Raw genomic sequence first — 14,688 nt, 5'->3', positions numbered from 1 at the left:
TCTGCACCTAAACTCACCCAGATCTTCACCAGTGTTCTCATCTTATAACCCATAATTAATGTATAATAATAATGTGTGAAAAACTTGCAAGACTTTTGCAAATTAAGGGTTCCCTTCTAGACACGACACAATTTTCTTTGACATTTTCTGAGTCTGAGGAGAGAAAAATAACTTTTCTTTTATGAATTTTGATGTGAATTAAAAACAAACCATCGGTCTGTTTGTTTGGACCAGTTTAATAAAAATTATTTAATTAGAAGATGAAACGAGCTGAGCAAACAATCAAACACAGACACACACAGAGTCAGGACAACAGCCGTGTTAATTCAGCTCTCTCTCTCTCTCTGTGTGTGTGTGTGTGTGTGTGTGTGTGTGTTGTGCTGTACTGTCACTGGATGCCACTCAGAGCGAAAGCAGCTAATTGCCTTCCTGCCCTGTGGGGGTTCGGCCTCTTCCGACATGGACACACACACATACACACACACACACACAGATGAACACACACACATGACCTCAGCTCTCTTTATCGCTATGCTGAAGTGACTCCCACTAAAGTTCAGCTGTGAATTATTAAATGCAATTAATCAGCATGGACCAGGGCCATGTTTAATTGACACAGGCAGCAGGCACACTGTGAGAGAGTGTGTGTGTGTGTCAGTGTGTGTGTCAGTGTGTGTGTGTGTCAGTTAGCGGAAGAGTCTTTTTTTTTCATGTAGAAAAATGAATGATTTTCCTTTTCGTAACAAAATAGCAGCTAAATCTAAGTGGATCTCTGCTCACACATTCATTCACACACGATCGACTGCATGTGTGTAACTCATCTGTTCTGACTTTTTCTTTCTTTGAATCAAAAGTCTGAGGATGGAGGCTGCCGTGTGTTGTACAGATTGTAAAACCCTTGGAGCTAATAATCAAAAACAAAGACCAGGACAGGACTTGTTTTCGGGCCAGACGCCCTCTTCAGTGTGTGTTCTGGCAATTTCACAAAAAAAACAAACAAACATGGAGCCAAATTTGTGATTTTGGGCTTTATGAATAAAGTCCCCTGCTGGGGCCGGGATGAAGGGACTGAGGAGGCTGTTAAAAATCATAAGGAGGCAATCTTTTTGATTAATTTAATCTTGCAAAAGCCTCAGAAAAGCTAAATAATACGACATAGGGGCATGTGTCCATTTATGTTTTTCCTTTGTCAGAAAAGCGCTGGAGGTCGTGGGGATGAACCGCTTTTGCAGTGAGAGAGAAGAACTCAAGATTACTGTTTTGAAGATCAAAGAATATATTTATTAATCAGAGCACAAGCATTAAATATTTTTTGAATTTTTGAACAGTTCTCTTCAGAGTCGGCAGGAGGAGGCAGCGCGTTGAAGCAGCTAGTCGACTAATCTGAAATGAAGAAAACACTTTATTACTACTGCGTGTATTAAGAGACTTTTGAAGCCGTTAATCACATTTTTCAATAACCAAATTGTATTTTAAATGCTGTTGAGATGTGTGACACATTGCATCGAGCATTATGAACACTCTCTAAACGTGTGACCGAGCAGGATCACAGCGTCTGCAGCTAAACAGTGTCATAACATTAGTGATTACTTGGGCTGAATAATTAATTGACTTTTTAATCATAATTGCAGTATGATTTACTGCGAGTTTTAAATGCACAATATTTGTTAAAGGTGAAATGTGTCAAAATACAGTTTTAGATTAAATATTGTTGAGCTGTAGAGGTGTCCTGTTCAACACATCAGACTTCAGAAAACATCTTTCTTTAGTACAGATCCCTGAAAAAAATAACACCATAATTAATAATAATCATGTACATGTCCTCTAACATGGCAAATCATATCGCATTTGGAATATCAGTCAGAACAATTGCTGCTGGATTTTTCTTCAGAACGTTAGCGGTGCTAGCAGCAGCAGCCTGCTCTCCGTGCAGGTTAACGTCCACATGCCTGTTCTGAATGCGGTCACACATTGCTCCAGTCAGGTGGTTATATGCCAGTTTATTCTGACAGAGCCTACAAACAATGGTTTTATGAGACATCATCTGTTCCACTCTGCTGATAACCATCAGGGTTTTAGTGAGGTTAGAGGAGAGCTGCTGTCTGCCTGGTCTGCAACTAGAGGTGGGCAGCTGTGTAACATCTTAGAGACACCAGTTATACATTGTACCTTAACGATTATGACAAAATTGTTTAACCAACTAATATTTCTTGTGCCAACTAGCAAGGATAGCAACATGCAACATGCAATCAAGTAATCATATACATCCCTGCTGTCTCTCTCTCTCAGTTCTGTCATTAATTGAAATATTATTGAAATCCCAAAAGGCCAAGTGTAATAGCAGTTTTTGGATAAAGGAAAAATGTGGCAAAGCAGCATCCCAGCTGCAGCAATTAATTGCCAACAACTTTGATAATTGCTTTTGAATAATTTGTTAAGAAAAAAAAAGCGAAATTTCTCTGATTTCAGTTTCTTAAATGTGAATATTTTCTGCTTTCTTTACTCCTCTCTGACAGTAAACTCAATATCTTTGGGTTGTGGACAAAACCAGACATTTCAGGATGTCGTCTTGGACTTTGATTTGATTTCACACCGTTTTTCATAGATCACATTTCATAGGCCAAACAGTTAATTGATTAATGGAAAAATGATCAATAGATTGAGCGATAATGAAAATAATCATTACAAGAACTTGAAAAACAGGTCCAAACATGTGGAGCACAGTGGGCTTCTGAAAACACTGATCAACATTTTCTGACCTTTTTGGATCAAAGAACTAATTGATTAATTTAGAAAATAACAACCGACAACTTTGAGTTCTGCGTTCTGTGGTCATTTCTGATTGGTCCGTTCATTTCAGATTATAAATAAATGACTTTAAACACACTTGATGTGAACATCCAGTGTTCTTATGAGCACCGCACCTTTTCTCTGACACACCTTTTCCAAAATAAGCATCTAAACCTGAGTTTCCTGCTCACATGACACCACTGTGAACTATTACAGCACACAATCTTAAAGAGCACACGTTCACTATGACCAACACAGATATTACACACACACTCATTTGTTTCTTCATTTAGTTTTAAACATTAAAAAAACACCTTGTGTCCAGGATGGTCACTGTGCTGACTGAGCAGGGGTCGGGACCCTCATGTTGAGATGCTTTGTGTCACATTATTGGTCAGTTATCACTCTCTGTCCCTCTCTGGAGAATACACACACACACACACACACACACACACACACACACACACACACACACACACACTCACACACTCCTTCTCTTTCTCCCGTCTTCCTACAAGACTATCAATCACCAATCAATGACGACGGCCCTGTCTATTCTGCTAAGCCGTATTGATCTCCTGCCCCATATTCATGTCCATTCTGTAGACGCTCCAGACGTTAGACACGTCCTATAAGAGGTCAGTAGATAAATGACTGAAAGCAGAGGCAGAGGAGAGGAGTGTGGGTGGAGGAGTGATCGGGAGATGGTATCGTTTGGAATCTGCTTTTATTTCATGTTTTTCTGTTATAAAACTCTAAAGCAGGAAAAAGTTTATGTAAAGAAAGAAATTTATAGACAGAAAGAGACTTGGACCTTTAGTTTATGTTATAACTCAGCTGCACATCTCCTCACTGTCAAGTCGACTTTGTTTATGTATTCCAGTATCACAAATCACGTGTTTGCCTCAGAGAAGTTGATTTTCTCTGTTTTGTCCTTCCTGTCTCTCTTCTTTCCCTTCTCCTCTGTATGTTAATGAAAACAGATTACTCCTCCGGTCAGCAGTCAACGTGGACAGAGAGACTAATTAGCTTACTGTTAACAGCTGGTCGGCTCCTCTGTGGGTCACTTCTGCAGACAGGTTGAGAAGCAAGAAGATAAATCCACTTTTCCCAAAATTTATAAAACAAACTTTAAGTTCTCCTCCTGCCAGTAAAGGAGTCGGCATCAGGTCTGTGTCCGACTCTCTCCCCCAAAGCTCTCAGGGTTTTAGCAGCCGTCTGTCAGCTCTGTGCCTCAGCTCCACCCTGATCTGCCCCCAGCTCTCTCCCTCAAAGCTCCTGACTCTCAGCAGCCGTCTGTCGGCTCTGTGCCTCAGCTCTGTCCCGGTCCTCTCCATACTTTAATTTTCATAATGATGAAATATCATTTTCCCTCATTAAAGTTACCGTTAACTTTGGGCTCCAGACGTGGTGGATTCCACCATATTGTTCATTTGTTACTGTCATTTCCTTGGCAATGCATGCTCACAAATTTTAGGAGCAGTTTATTTGTTTGGCTGTTGTATTCAAATATCAACTGTCTTTCTCAGAATGACTCAGCCCACCTTTAGCCAGGTTTGTTATGCAGTTGCACCGTTGTGTGCATATGACACCTGTAGTTACTGGTGGTCACAACAGATAAACATAAAGCTACAGGTCACAGAATCATGAGGGCAGCAAAACAAATTATTGTTGTGTTAATAAAGAAGTCAGACAATAATTGGCCTTCTTCGATCATTCTGTGAGTAACTGTGATCTGATTCGATGCTGCACACGGCATGAGTCCGTGAACAGCAGCACACAGTGAGAGGAAGTTGTTACCTGGCTGAGAAGTTGGAGATGTGTAGGACGTCACCTGCAGCTCTTCTTCTAACAGCTCACTGTGGCTCCATCACTCCCTGACATGTTTATAACTGATCTGCTGTCAGCAGATGACAAAAGTGACCAGTGACGATGAAGCTAAGTTCACTGACAAACACATTGCATTTCCTGTGACTTCATAATAAAAGTCAACTTGTGTTCTGCTTTTTAAATGATTTTAATGTGAAGATGCAGCAGCAGGAAATAGAGCATTTTTTCAGGACTTTCATCGCAGACACATACACACAAATACTGCAGACACTTTCATCTGTGGCCATTGGGAAGCTTTGGCGGGCTGGATGTGGCCCACAGGCCACCTGTTGAGAATCACTGGATCAGACCAACATCATAAAATTACAGTATTGATAATGTATCCTGCTCAGTGGTCTGATCTGTTGCATAGTAGAAAAGAACAAATACACACAAACAAGAGAGAGAGACACCAACAGATAGGAGAGAAGGAGGGAGAGAGAAGTCTGAGTGAAAAGAGACAAGGAAGAGAAACCAGGGTGAGAGAGAGAGAGATTCACTGAGACTGAGACCGACCTATCAGAAGGGTGATGGTAGCAGGTACAAGTCATCTCAGAACTGAAAGTGAGGGTGAAATGATGAGGTTTAAGTTTGAACTTAAGCTTTTCTTTGTGTGTGATTCTCGACCTCCGGCTCTGGAGGGTCCTCTAGTGTCGATTTTCTAATAAGGCAAGATAACGGACAGTTTTAACAGCTGATGGATTTAGGAGAAGACCGCATACACTGTCAGAGCTGTTGATTGAACTTACTGATCATTAGTAATGTGGAGATTTGTGGTGGTTTGAAGATCAGATAAAATAATCTTTTATTTGTCTCACAGCAGGGTCATTTTCAGATTCTTTCTATCCAATTTTCAGATTTCTGTTCTGGAAATGCAAATTAGTAGCTGGTTATTTGAATATTGCCTCATTTATGAATTTAAACATTTAAACAATTTCAGTTAACTTGAATTTCTCTCAATGCAAGTAATCAGCTGGGGACGTTTCATGGTGATATCTATCAGTTACCAGCTGTCCCTTACCTTAACAACAAGTTTTTGTTTAATTTGTATTTGTATTTTGGGCATCACCCCTCGACTGTGGAGGATACACTTTTACTTCACTTTTTACTTTATTTATGTAATTTGATTTGTACAAGTAAAAGCACAGACTTGAAAATCTACTCACCCAAAAAAAAAAAAACTACGTAATTACAATAATTTGACTATTTGTAAACACTTACTTCCACCCCTGCATTTTGCATTTTCTAATTTACAAATAATGTAGCTGCAGGGAGCAACTCATCACTTTCTATAAAAAAGCCTCGTTTTCACACTGTAATGTGAATCCAGCATCAACAAGTGGAGATACAAAGAGGATATTTGTCGTTGCTTGATGCATTAAGACATCACAAAACCTTAGACGGAGAAAGCTCAGAGTAGAGGAATGAAAATGTGGACGTTCCTTTGCTATTTTTGTCTTAATGTTTCTTCCTCTCCTCTCCTCTCCTCTCCTCTCCAGAAAACGACAGGCCGAGCTCTCTGGTGTTGGAGGTGATAGACTACAACATGCCTCTCACCACCACCTACATGAAGCAGATGAAGCTGCAGTGTATGGGCAACAACAAGGTAGGTCAGCTCACAGCTGCATGTTGAACAGACCCTGGATCTGATTCTGGGCTCCGGTGTCACAATTCATGTTTCTGTCTGTGCTGTCAGACAGAATAGATGCTGTCTGTGTTCCTGTGCAGCCTGAGAGTGCAGGAATTTCCTTCAGAAAGGATCATAAAATAAATCTTGACGCTGACAGCAGCTTTAAACCAGCAGGTTATTTTGTGCACTCGAATATTTGTTTGTGACAAGCGTGTAGGAGGAGACCAGGAGGAGCACTAATGCTTCAGTAGGAAGAAAACTCCCACACACTGTCTTGCAATTAAAACACTATAATGAGAAGAAATATCAGTGTTTGAGTCTGACGCTCGTAGAGGTCAACAGACCAAAACTATTTCTTCTTATTAAGCATGAGCCTGTGTTGTTTGCGTGTTCTCTGCACAGATTTTATATAGAACTGAAAGCTCATTTATGCTTCCAAAGATGTGAGCGGATCACCTGAGAAAATCGTTGTTTCAATCGTTCATTTTTCTGAAAGGTTTCTGATGTTTACAGAGTCAGAAGGGTGGGATTTGCAGTCAATCACTCGGCAAACAGGTTGGCAAAATCTAAGTATGTAATTCACTGTCAACTGTTGAACGGAATCATCCAGTATTTCCATAAATCAGTCCTGCTAGTTGAGAAATTTTTCTGCTGCCATATCTGTAGTTCTCCCTGCAGAACTACAGGCCAGTTAAGTTAGGATTTCTAATCTACTCCTGTGGGTAGCCAGAGGGCGCTAGATGAGTATTTTTGTCACCTAAAACCATCTTATAGTAAACAAAGTAACAGCTATGGGCTCGGGTGGTGATACATGGCAACATGCTGCACGGCTCTGTGAGCAGGAGAACTCAGTTTTCTCTGTCAGTATATCAACACTGAGGAGTTTGTATGTACCATTAACACTGACTGGACATCCACATGATTTGTTAGAGCAGCTGGAGGAGCTCTGAGGTGGAGAGGATGATCAGCATCTCCTTCTGTTATGGATCAGTGCAGCGCTGGCTCGGATAGGTGTGTGTGTGTGTGTGTGTGTGTGTGTGTGTGTGTGTGTGTGTGTGTGTGTGTGTGTGTGTGTGTGTGTGTGTGTGTGTGTGTGTGTGTGTGTGTGTGTGGTTGGGGGTAGTGATTAGTATACTCTACATTGTTCCCACAACACCATCACCACCACTCCACTCCACCCTGCACCACTGTGACTATCAGTACCGCACTCTTGCTGTCAGTCATATTCCCAGTGTGTGTGTGTGTGTGTGTGTGTGTGTGTGTGTGTGTGTGTGTCTAGATAACGGGTGGGGGAACAGAGGGTTGAGCTCGTTCCAATTAAGCCAGGCCCCTGAGCGTCAAGTTAATTAGCTGAGGAGAGAGAGAGACACTGAAGTGCCAATTTACACTGGAATGCCAATATATCTGTCTGTCTGCCTATCTGCCTGTCTGTCTGTCTGTCCAAGACACACACACACACACGCGTACACAAATCTAAACCTTTTTTTATCACTAGCACTACAGCTGAAATGATTAGTCAAGTAGTCGATTAAGAATCATTTATTAAATTTATCACAAATTTATGGTGATAATCAGTTAACTGGTTTGAGTCATTTTTAGTAAAAATTCTCAGATTTCAGTTTGTTAAATCTGAATATTTTGGGGTTCCTTTCCTCCTCTCTGACAGTAAACTGAATATCTTTGGACTTTGGTCAAAACAAGAAATTTGAGGACGTCATCTTGGACTTTGATCAACATTTTTCATCATTTTCTGACACTGATTTCTGATCAATTGTTCTGGGTAGAACCTCAGCTCTTAAAGAAGAACCCTTATTTAAAAGAGTGTAGTATTCAAGATACAGGTATGTTGATCACGCCTGCGCCCACACACTCGCACTCGCACACACACACACACACACACACACACACACACACACACACACACACACACACACACACACAACAACCTTTTTGACTCCTGTTATCATTACTGTTCTGTTTGGTGATGCCGTGTCAAAGCCATTCTAATTAGTTCACACTGACATTTTGACACGATTCTCATTATCACCTGCATGTTAGAATCCAGGAAAATACAAAGTTTTTCTTTTTAAAGCGAGCATTGTTGTTCATCGTTTAAAAAAAAGCAACTTTATTTTTTCTCTCAAAAACCTTTCGCCCTTTTCTTCTTTTATTCCTCAACTGTACTTTTATCCATGTGACATCTTCATCGCGGAGGAAGGAAAGTTCATGTTTGTCAGGACGCCGCGAGCTCGACCCTTTAACTCCTGTGGTTTAATGATAAAGAAGTGAAGTCTGTTCTGTGCTCTAATCATCAAGAGTCACTGCAGGATCAGAGCCAAGTGTCCAAGAAGTAAAAAGTTGAAACATAAACACAAGAACTCGACATCTGTCAGAGTTAATTTATCGATCTGCATCAGAAGCAGCCTGCGAATGATAAATAAAATATGTTGCTGCTGCATGCAGCCGAGAGCGCTTTGACTGATGTGGGATCTTGATCAATACAACGCTCGCTTCCAGTGGCCGAGGCCGTGTGCCAATATTCATCATCTTTCACCTCAGGTCAAGTTATTATGCCACAGAGTTACAAGGATTCATGTCAGACATGGGAACGTTTTCCAACAGAGCTTCAAAACTAGTGCAAAGAAAGTCAACTTTCACCACAGGTTTGTTTCAGTGTTTCAGCTACATCCTGTGATCGCAGAGTTGGTGGTTTGGTACCATGTAATTGTTCCGAAGGATTATTCTGAAACTGTAGTAGTCTGAAAAGTGTCTCGTTGGACTGAAAGCACTTTTGTCCAAAAACACGCAGTTATTTTAGTTCAGTGACTGCTGGCTCTGTCCATGGTGCTGAATCAGTTTGGGTTTTGTCATGTGCCATTTTCATATCGAGACATTTCTTCTTCTTGCGTGAGCCACAGTGAGTTTCTCAATCATCTCAAACACATTTGACAGTTCTGTTGTGGCGTTTCTGTACTGTGCAACACAGCTCTACTAAAAACTACTCTAAAGAGTTTTTTTTGTTGCTGCTCATTTCTTTCGGAAGTCAACTTTTTGATTTGTGCTGTTCGTTCACCTTCCCACCTCGTCCACCTCCTCCTACAGCGAAAACACTCTGATGTGATGTATATTTGTCAGAGCAGACGGTCTTTTCAATCCAGTTGCCGGAAGAGTTAAGGTGAAGTTTTAGCAGACGGTATAGATTGTGTGTGTGTGTGTGTGTGTGTGTGTGTGTGTGTGTGTGTGTGTGTGTGTGTGTGTGTGTGTGTGTGTGTGTGTGTGTGTGTGTGTGTGTGTGTGTGTGTGTGTGTGTGAGTGTGTGTGTGTGTCAGAATGAGACTGTGCTTCAGAAAGATTATAGTGTTCGGCCCAGAGGAGCAAAAGTACAGACAGGAATAGAGGAGCAATGACTCACTCACCTATAGAAATAACATAGGACATGAGGGAGCATTAGGTTCAGTCTGTGTGTGTGTGTGTGTGTGTGTGTGTGTGTGTGTGTGTGTGTGTGTGTGTGTGTGTGTGTGTGTGTGTGTTAGGGGAAGCAGACAGGGTGCAGAATAGTTGAATAGCAAAGCATTCTGTGAAAAAAGGTCGCAGTCTTTTGTCTGGGTTGTTTTTGACGGAGAGAATGAGAGGAGAGGAGAGCAGATCATCTGTACGTCACAAAGGTAGACAGAAGAAGACGAAGAGGAGGAGGAAGAGGAGAATGTACTGCATATTTGTGATGTGTGAATCCACCACCGGCTCCATTAGCACTCATCCCAAGCCTCCGTTCATCTGCCCATCCCTTTATCTTTCCCTCCATCCGCCCCCCGTCCCAATTCAATAAGAGGAGGAAATTACCCAGGATGCTTCCTGGCAGGGGGTGGGGGTGGGGGTGGGGGGTGTAAGGGGCTGCAGCAGACAATGTTGAAATGGGTGAGGAGTGAGAGGAGAGGAGACGGGGGGCGGAGAGATGGCAGGGCGGTGGCTCTGTCTGGATGAGGGAAGGAGGAAGATAGAGAGGAGGAGGAGGAGGAGGAGGAGGTGCTCGACCGGGGTGAAAATAAAAATGAGAAAATTTGTAGGTGATGGGATGAGGAGGAGGGGGGGAGGAGGAGGAGTGGGGAGGGGGCTGGGGGAGGTTGTGGGGGAATCAGAGAAGGAATTAAAAAAGGAGAATGAGGTGGTTCATTATCGTTTATGGTCTCCCCTTCTCCCTCTCTCTGCCCATTATTTCAGCTACCTCCAGAGGAAAGACATTTCATTATTTTTGGGAGGAGGGGTGTATATGTGTGTGTGTGTGTGTGTGTGTGTGTGTGTGTGTGTGTGTGTGTGTGTGTGTGTGTGTGTGCAGAGGGGAGATAGGTTGGGGGTTGGTCTATTATAATTACTAAAAGACTGTTGAAGACAGCAGAAAGAAATCATACATTTTGAGATAAAAGGCTCGTTGGTGGAACAGCCTTGAAAAAGGCCTGAAGAACCTTTTTGTACAAACTAGAATCGTGTTTTCTTTTCCAAATCTCTAAATGTACAGCAGGTAAACATTCACCTGGTCAGCCTGATTTTTTTTCAAGTAGTAATGAAGTGAGAGGAAGCAGTAATCCAGTCTGGTTCTGGGTAAACGTGCAAAGTGAAATAATTCAGACTTTTCTCTCAGAAGTCCAGATGCCAGGACGCTGGGGGCGTTCCTCAGAAACAACGAGGGGGAAATAATGCAAACAACCTCAGTGCCCCGCACACCAACAAATCCACATGGCTGATAGTTGCCATAGCAACACGTGACCCATGGTGGACAGTAATATCCCATAGCCTTAAACTGTATGTTTGAGCCAGATGTTTTTAAATGGAGAGTTTGTGCTCATTGTTGAGGTCTGAGTGACTGATGGTCATTTACATCACAACCAGGCCTGAAGTTTCATCATTTTAGGGGCTTTGACGTAGTATATTATTAGTAGTATATAGGGTTGGGTTCAGAACTCTGTACTTTTAAAGGTAGTTTTTAATGTCGATCTGTTGATTGTTTTCCCAATTAATCATTCAGTTGTTTGGTCTATAAAATGTCAGAAAATGGTGAAAAATGTCCTTCAGTGTTTCTCAAAGCCCAAAATGACGTCCTCGACCTAAAATATATTCACTTTACTGTTATAAAGGAGCAAAGAACCCAAGAAGTATTCACATTTAAGAAGCTGAAGTCGGAAATTGCCTTTTTCCTCTTAAAGAAATGACTTAAACCGATTATTCAATTATCAGAATAGTTAGTGATTGATTTAATAATTGATTCATAATCAATTTATTCGATTTATTGTTGCAGCTTTGCAGTATATATAAAAGCTAAAGTGTGCATTGTTTTCACAGCCTGACAGCAGCAGCTGCAGCTAACGTTAGCATGTCTGCAGCCAGCGTCCAAACAGTGTAACACAACCCTCCACAGCTGTGTATTTTATTTCTGAGTTAAGACCGTACTCAGAAACACTGGGTGCTGTAGTCTCACATAGTCGGTCCGATCTCTCGACTAACTAGCCTGCTAGTGGCTAAAGTAGCCGCTAACAACATGTAAATCTAAAAACTCTGTAGTGTGAATCTATGAAAGTTGGGGCAGAGCAGCTGGACGACATCACAGGGAAGACCTCCTTCTCTATAGTCCAGTTTCACCAAGTGAAAGTGAAAAGTTGTGTTTTTGTGCAGTAATCAGTGAAGCCCTGCAGCTAACACTCCATGCGCAGCAGAGTCTGTCAGCAGGCCTCCAAATCTTTGGTCTGTGCAGCATTTAATTGTCAGTGAATCATTATTACATCAATTTTAATGTTGATCTGGCTTTGCAGCTTTATGTGAAATCCTCATTTGTCTTTTAGTTTTCTCTGTGCCTGGAGTTTACCAGCTAACACGTAACAGTGTTGACCCTGGAGTCTGTACGAGTCTGTTGGCTGCTTCATCACATCCTGATCACATGATAAAGTCCATGAATTCACTTGGAGCTCATTCTTCATGCTCAAACAAGAATTTTAAATTAGTGTTAGATTATTATTACAGAGATCACAGCATGTGTGTGTTGATCAAAGGTCCAATTAGTAGATTGAAGAAGACAAATGCTGAGGGCAAGTGAAACCAGCAACTGAAGCCAAACCATGTCGAGTCAAATCAAACATTTTACATTTTATTTTATTTATTTATTTTTTTGTATGGTTCATACACAGGGAGCTTCAGTATACCTTAAATACATGAAGAGAGATAAAACAGGCAAAGAACGGCTAAACATATAGTTAAATGTAAAAAACCAACCTTGTCTCCTGCAAATTCTGTTTATCTAAAACTAATTTGACCCAGTAAATAACTTCTGGTGGAAAAATACTGACTAGATTATGTTTTCTATGAACAAAATAAGGAGATGTTGTTAATTAACGCCCATGATCAATTGTAAAAATGTTCACTGACAAATTTCGTTTGTTTTTTACCAAAATCATCAACATCTGCTCGGGTCAAATAAAGCGTTATAAAACTTCATGTTAATGTTCATGTCAAGACACCGACGGCAGTTTAAGGTTAAAGACCAATGATGATTTGGTTTAATACAGAAAAAGTCTGCAGTAACTGGAGACCCAACGTGTTTTTTAACATTTAAATGAAACCCCAGCCTTTTCCTCGCTTTAACCAAAAAGCTTTTTAAACCAGAGGTTTTCAGAGTGGGAGGTTGGCCTCCACAGGAGAGGCTCAGTGACCTGAAGCCGGCGCACTGCTGCGTCCTGCAAATCCACGGCCAACAGGGTGAAACAGGAGTTTTTAGGAAGTCCTGTATTGTAAAAGACCTTCGCTTTACATCAGCTCTACATCAAACACATTTATACCACTGGATGTTGAACAGCAACCTGCCAAATCTGCTCTTGTTTGGTAGATTGTCATGGTGGATTCAGATAAGATAAGATAAACTTTATTTATCCCACACCAGGGAAATTCATTTTTTACAGCAGCTCAAGGATAGAAAGTACAGGTAGAAAAAGAGTGAGTGATAAATAAAAAAAAACACAAATACAATAAAAAATTATAATATAAAATACAAACTATATACGCAAACTATGTCCACCTCTCACTTTTACAGATATACAGATGATTGTACAAGATAATTGCACACGTTCAGAAATTAGAAAGTACAATGAAATTACTAATGGCTTCTCTTTATTAGAAAAATATAAAAATGTAAAACGGAAATAAAAGCAGAACCAGACAAACAGCAGTTATAGCAGCAGCAATTATTTAGGATGATTCAATTCAATGCATCATCCTGATTTATTTCACAATAATGATCTACTCACTGTACATTATTCTGTGTATTACATCATTACTTAAAAGAAAAAAATGGCACACATTTATGTGACACAAAACATTTGTTTTCTTTTTCTTTTACATTTTTAGCTTTATTTCTTAACAGTGACCTAAATCAACAATTTGACACAAAATATTAGTTTTAAAATGATTTTAGAAATTTAGCACTCACTTTATTGTTCCCCCAGAGTCTGTGATCAGAACTGTGTCCAACGTCTGTTATACATAACAACGGTCTGACTTAAGAACTTTAGAGTGTTGTTGTTGACCAATCAGAATTGAGTATTTAACAAAGCCATGTAATGAGGTCAGATAGATTTAACAAATTTACATGGCTGGTAAAAGTTGAATAAATAGATGTTCGTTTCTTTTATTGCAAATGATGTCAGTGGTTGCAGTCTCTTAGTGTGAGGTGTGTGTGTTCCATAGTCCTTGATATGGGAGTGTGTGTGTGTGTGTGTGTGTGTGTGTGTGTGTGTGTGTGTGTGTGTGTGTGTGTGTGTGTGTTGGTGTGCAGCCTGCTCAGCCTCGCAGCAGTCAGTCTTTTAACAACGATGCTACAGAGTGATTTCTCAGATAAACTGTAAAAAATACTAAATACATCTGGTGTGGAGTTTTTTTTCCCTTTTGACTTGAATCTCTCAGGTGGGTTTGCACCAGGTGTGTGACCTTTATCTGGTCTTATCCTCTCACCATCTGTCCCGAGTCTCTCCAGTGTATACTGTCCAATAAAGTAGAGATACCATGGAAACAGTCCTGCAAGAAAGATCCCCTCGATGGTCTGTGAGTGCGAAAGAAGGAAAGTGAAAGCACTGCATCACAGCAGCGTTTCCTGAGTTCAGTCAGCTGTCCTCCACTGATCGTTCTGTCAGATATGTTCCACGTTTAGTCTTAATCTTTGTTCTGTGTCAGATGTTCTCGTTAGTTTTAGTTGACAGAAGGTTGGTTTCACAGACGAGGCTGAGATGAATCCAGGAGCAGGTCAGGATCTGTTCTAGTTAAACCAGGATATCTCTCATGAATGTAAATTCTTAGAAATAAAGGTGCTAACTAGAACCATGAACCAGTTTTGGTTCCTGGGGGAACCTTTTCTAAATGTTCCA

General features: G+C 40.8%; 1 protein-coding gene across 2 annotated transcripts in view; it reads left to right on the top strand.

The window, feature by feature from the left end:
• The window catches only part of LOC146324600 (nucleolar protein 4-like), a 210,457-nt gene that overhangs the window by 55,348 nt on the left and 140,421 nt on the right, over positions 1–14,688 (top strand). For both annotated transcript variants that reach the window (XM_084720183.1, XM_084720182.1), the window contains exon 4: positions 6,159–6,265. In XM_084720183.1, coding sequence (XP_084576309.1) covers positions 6,159–6,265 — 107 coding nt within the window. The remainder of the gene's footprint in view (positions 1–6,158; positions 6,266–14,688) is intronic.

Source organism: Lutjanus erythropterus, chromosome 6 (assembly GCF_056507025.1).
Source record: "Lutjanus erythropterus isolate fLutEry1 chromosome 6, fLutEry1.hap2, whole genome shotgun sequence".
NCBI lineage: Eukaryota > Metazoa > Chordata > Actinopteri > Lutjaniformes > Lutjanidae > Lutjanus > Lutjanus erythropterus.
This window is presented reverse-complemented; position numbering and strand designations above follow the sequence as displayed.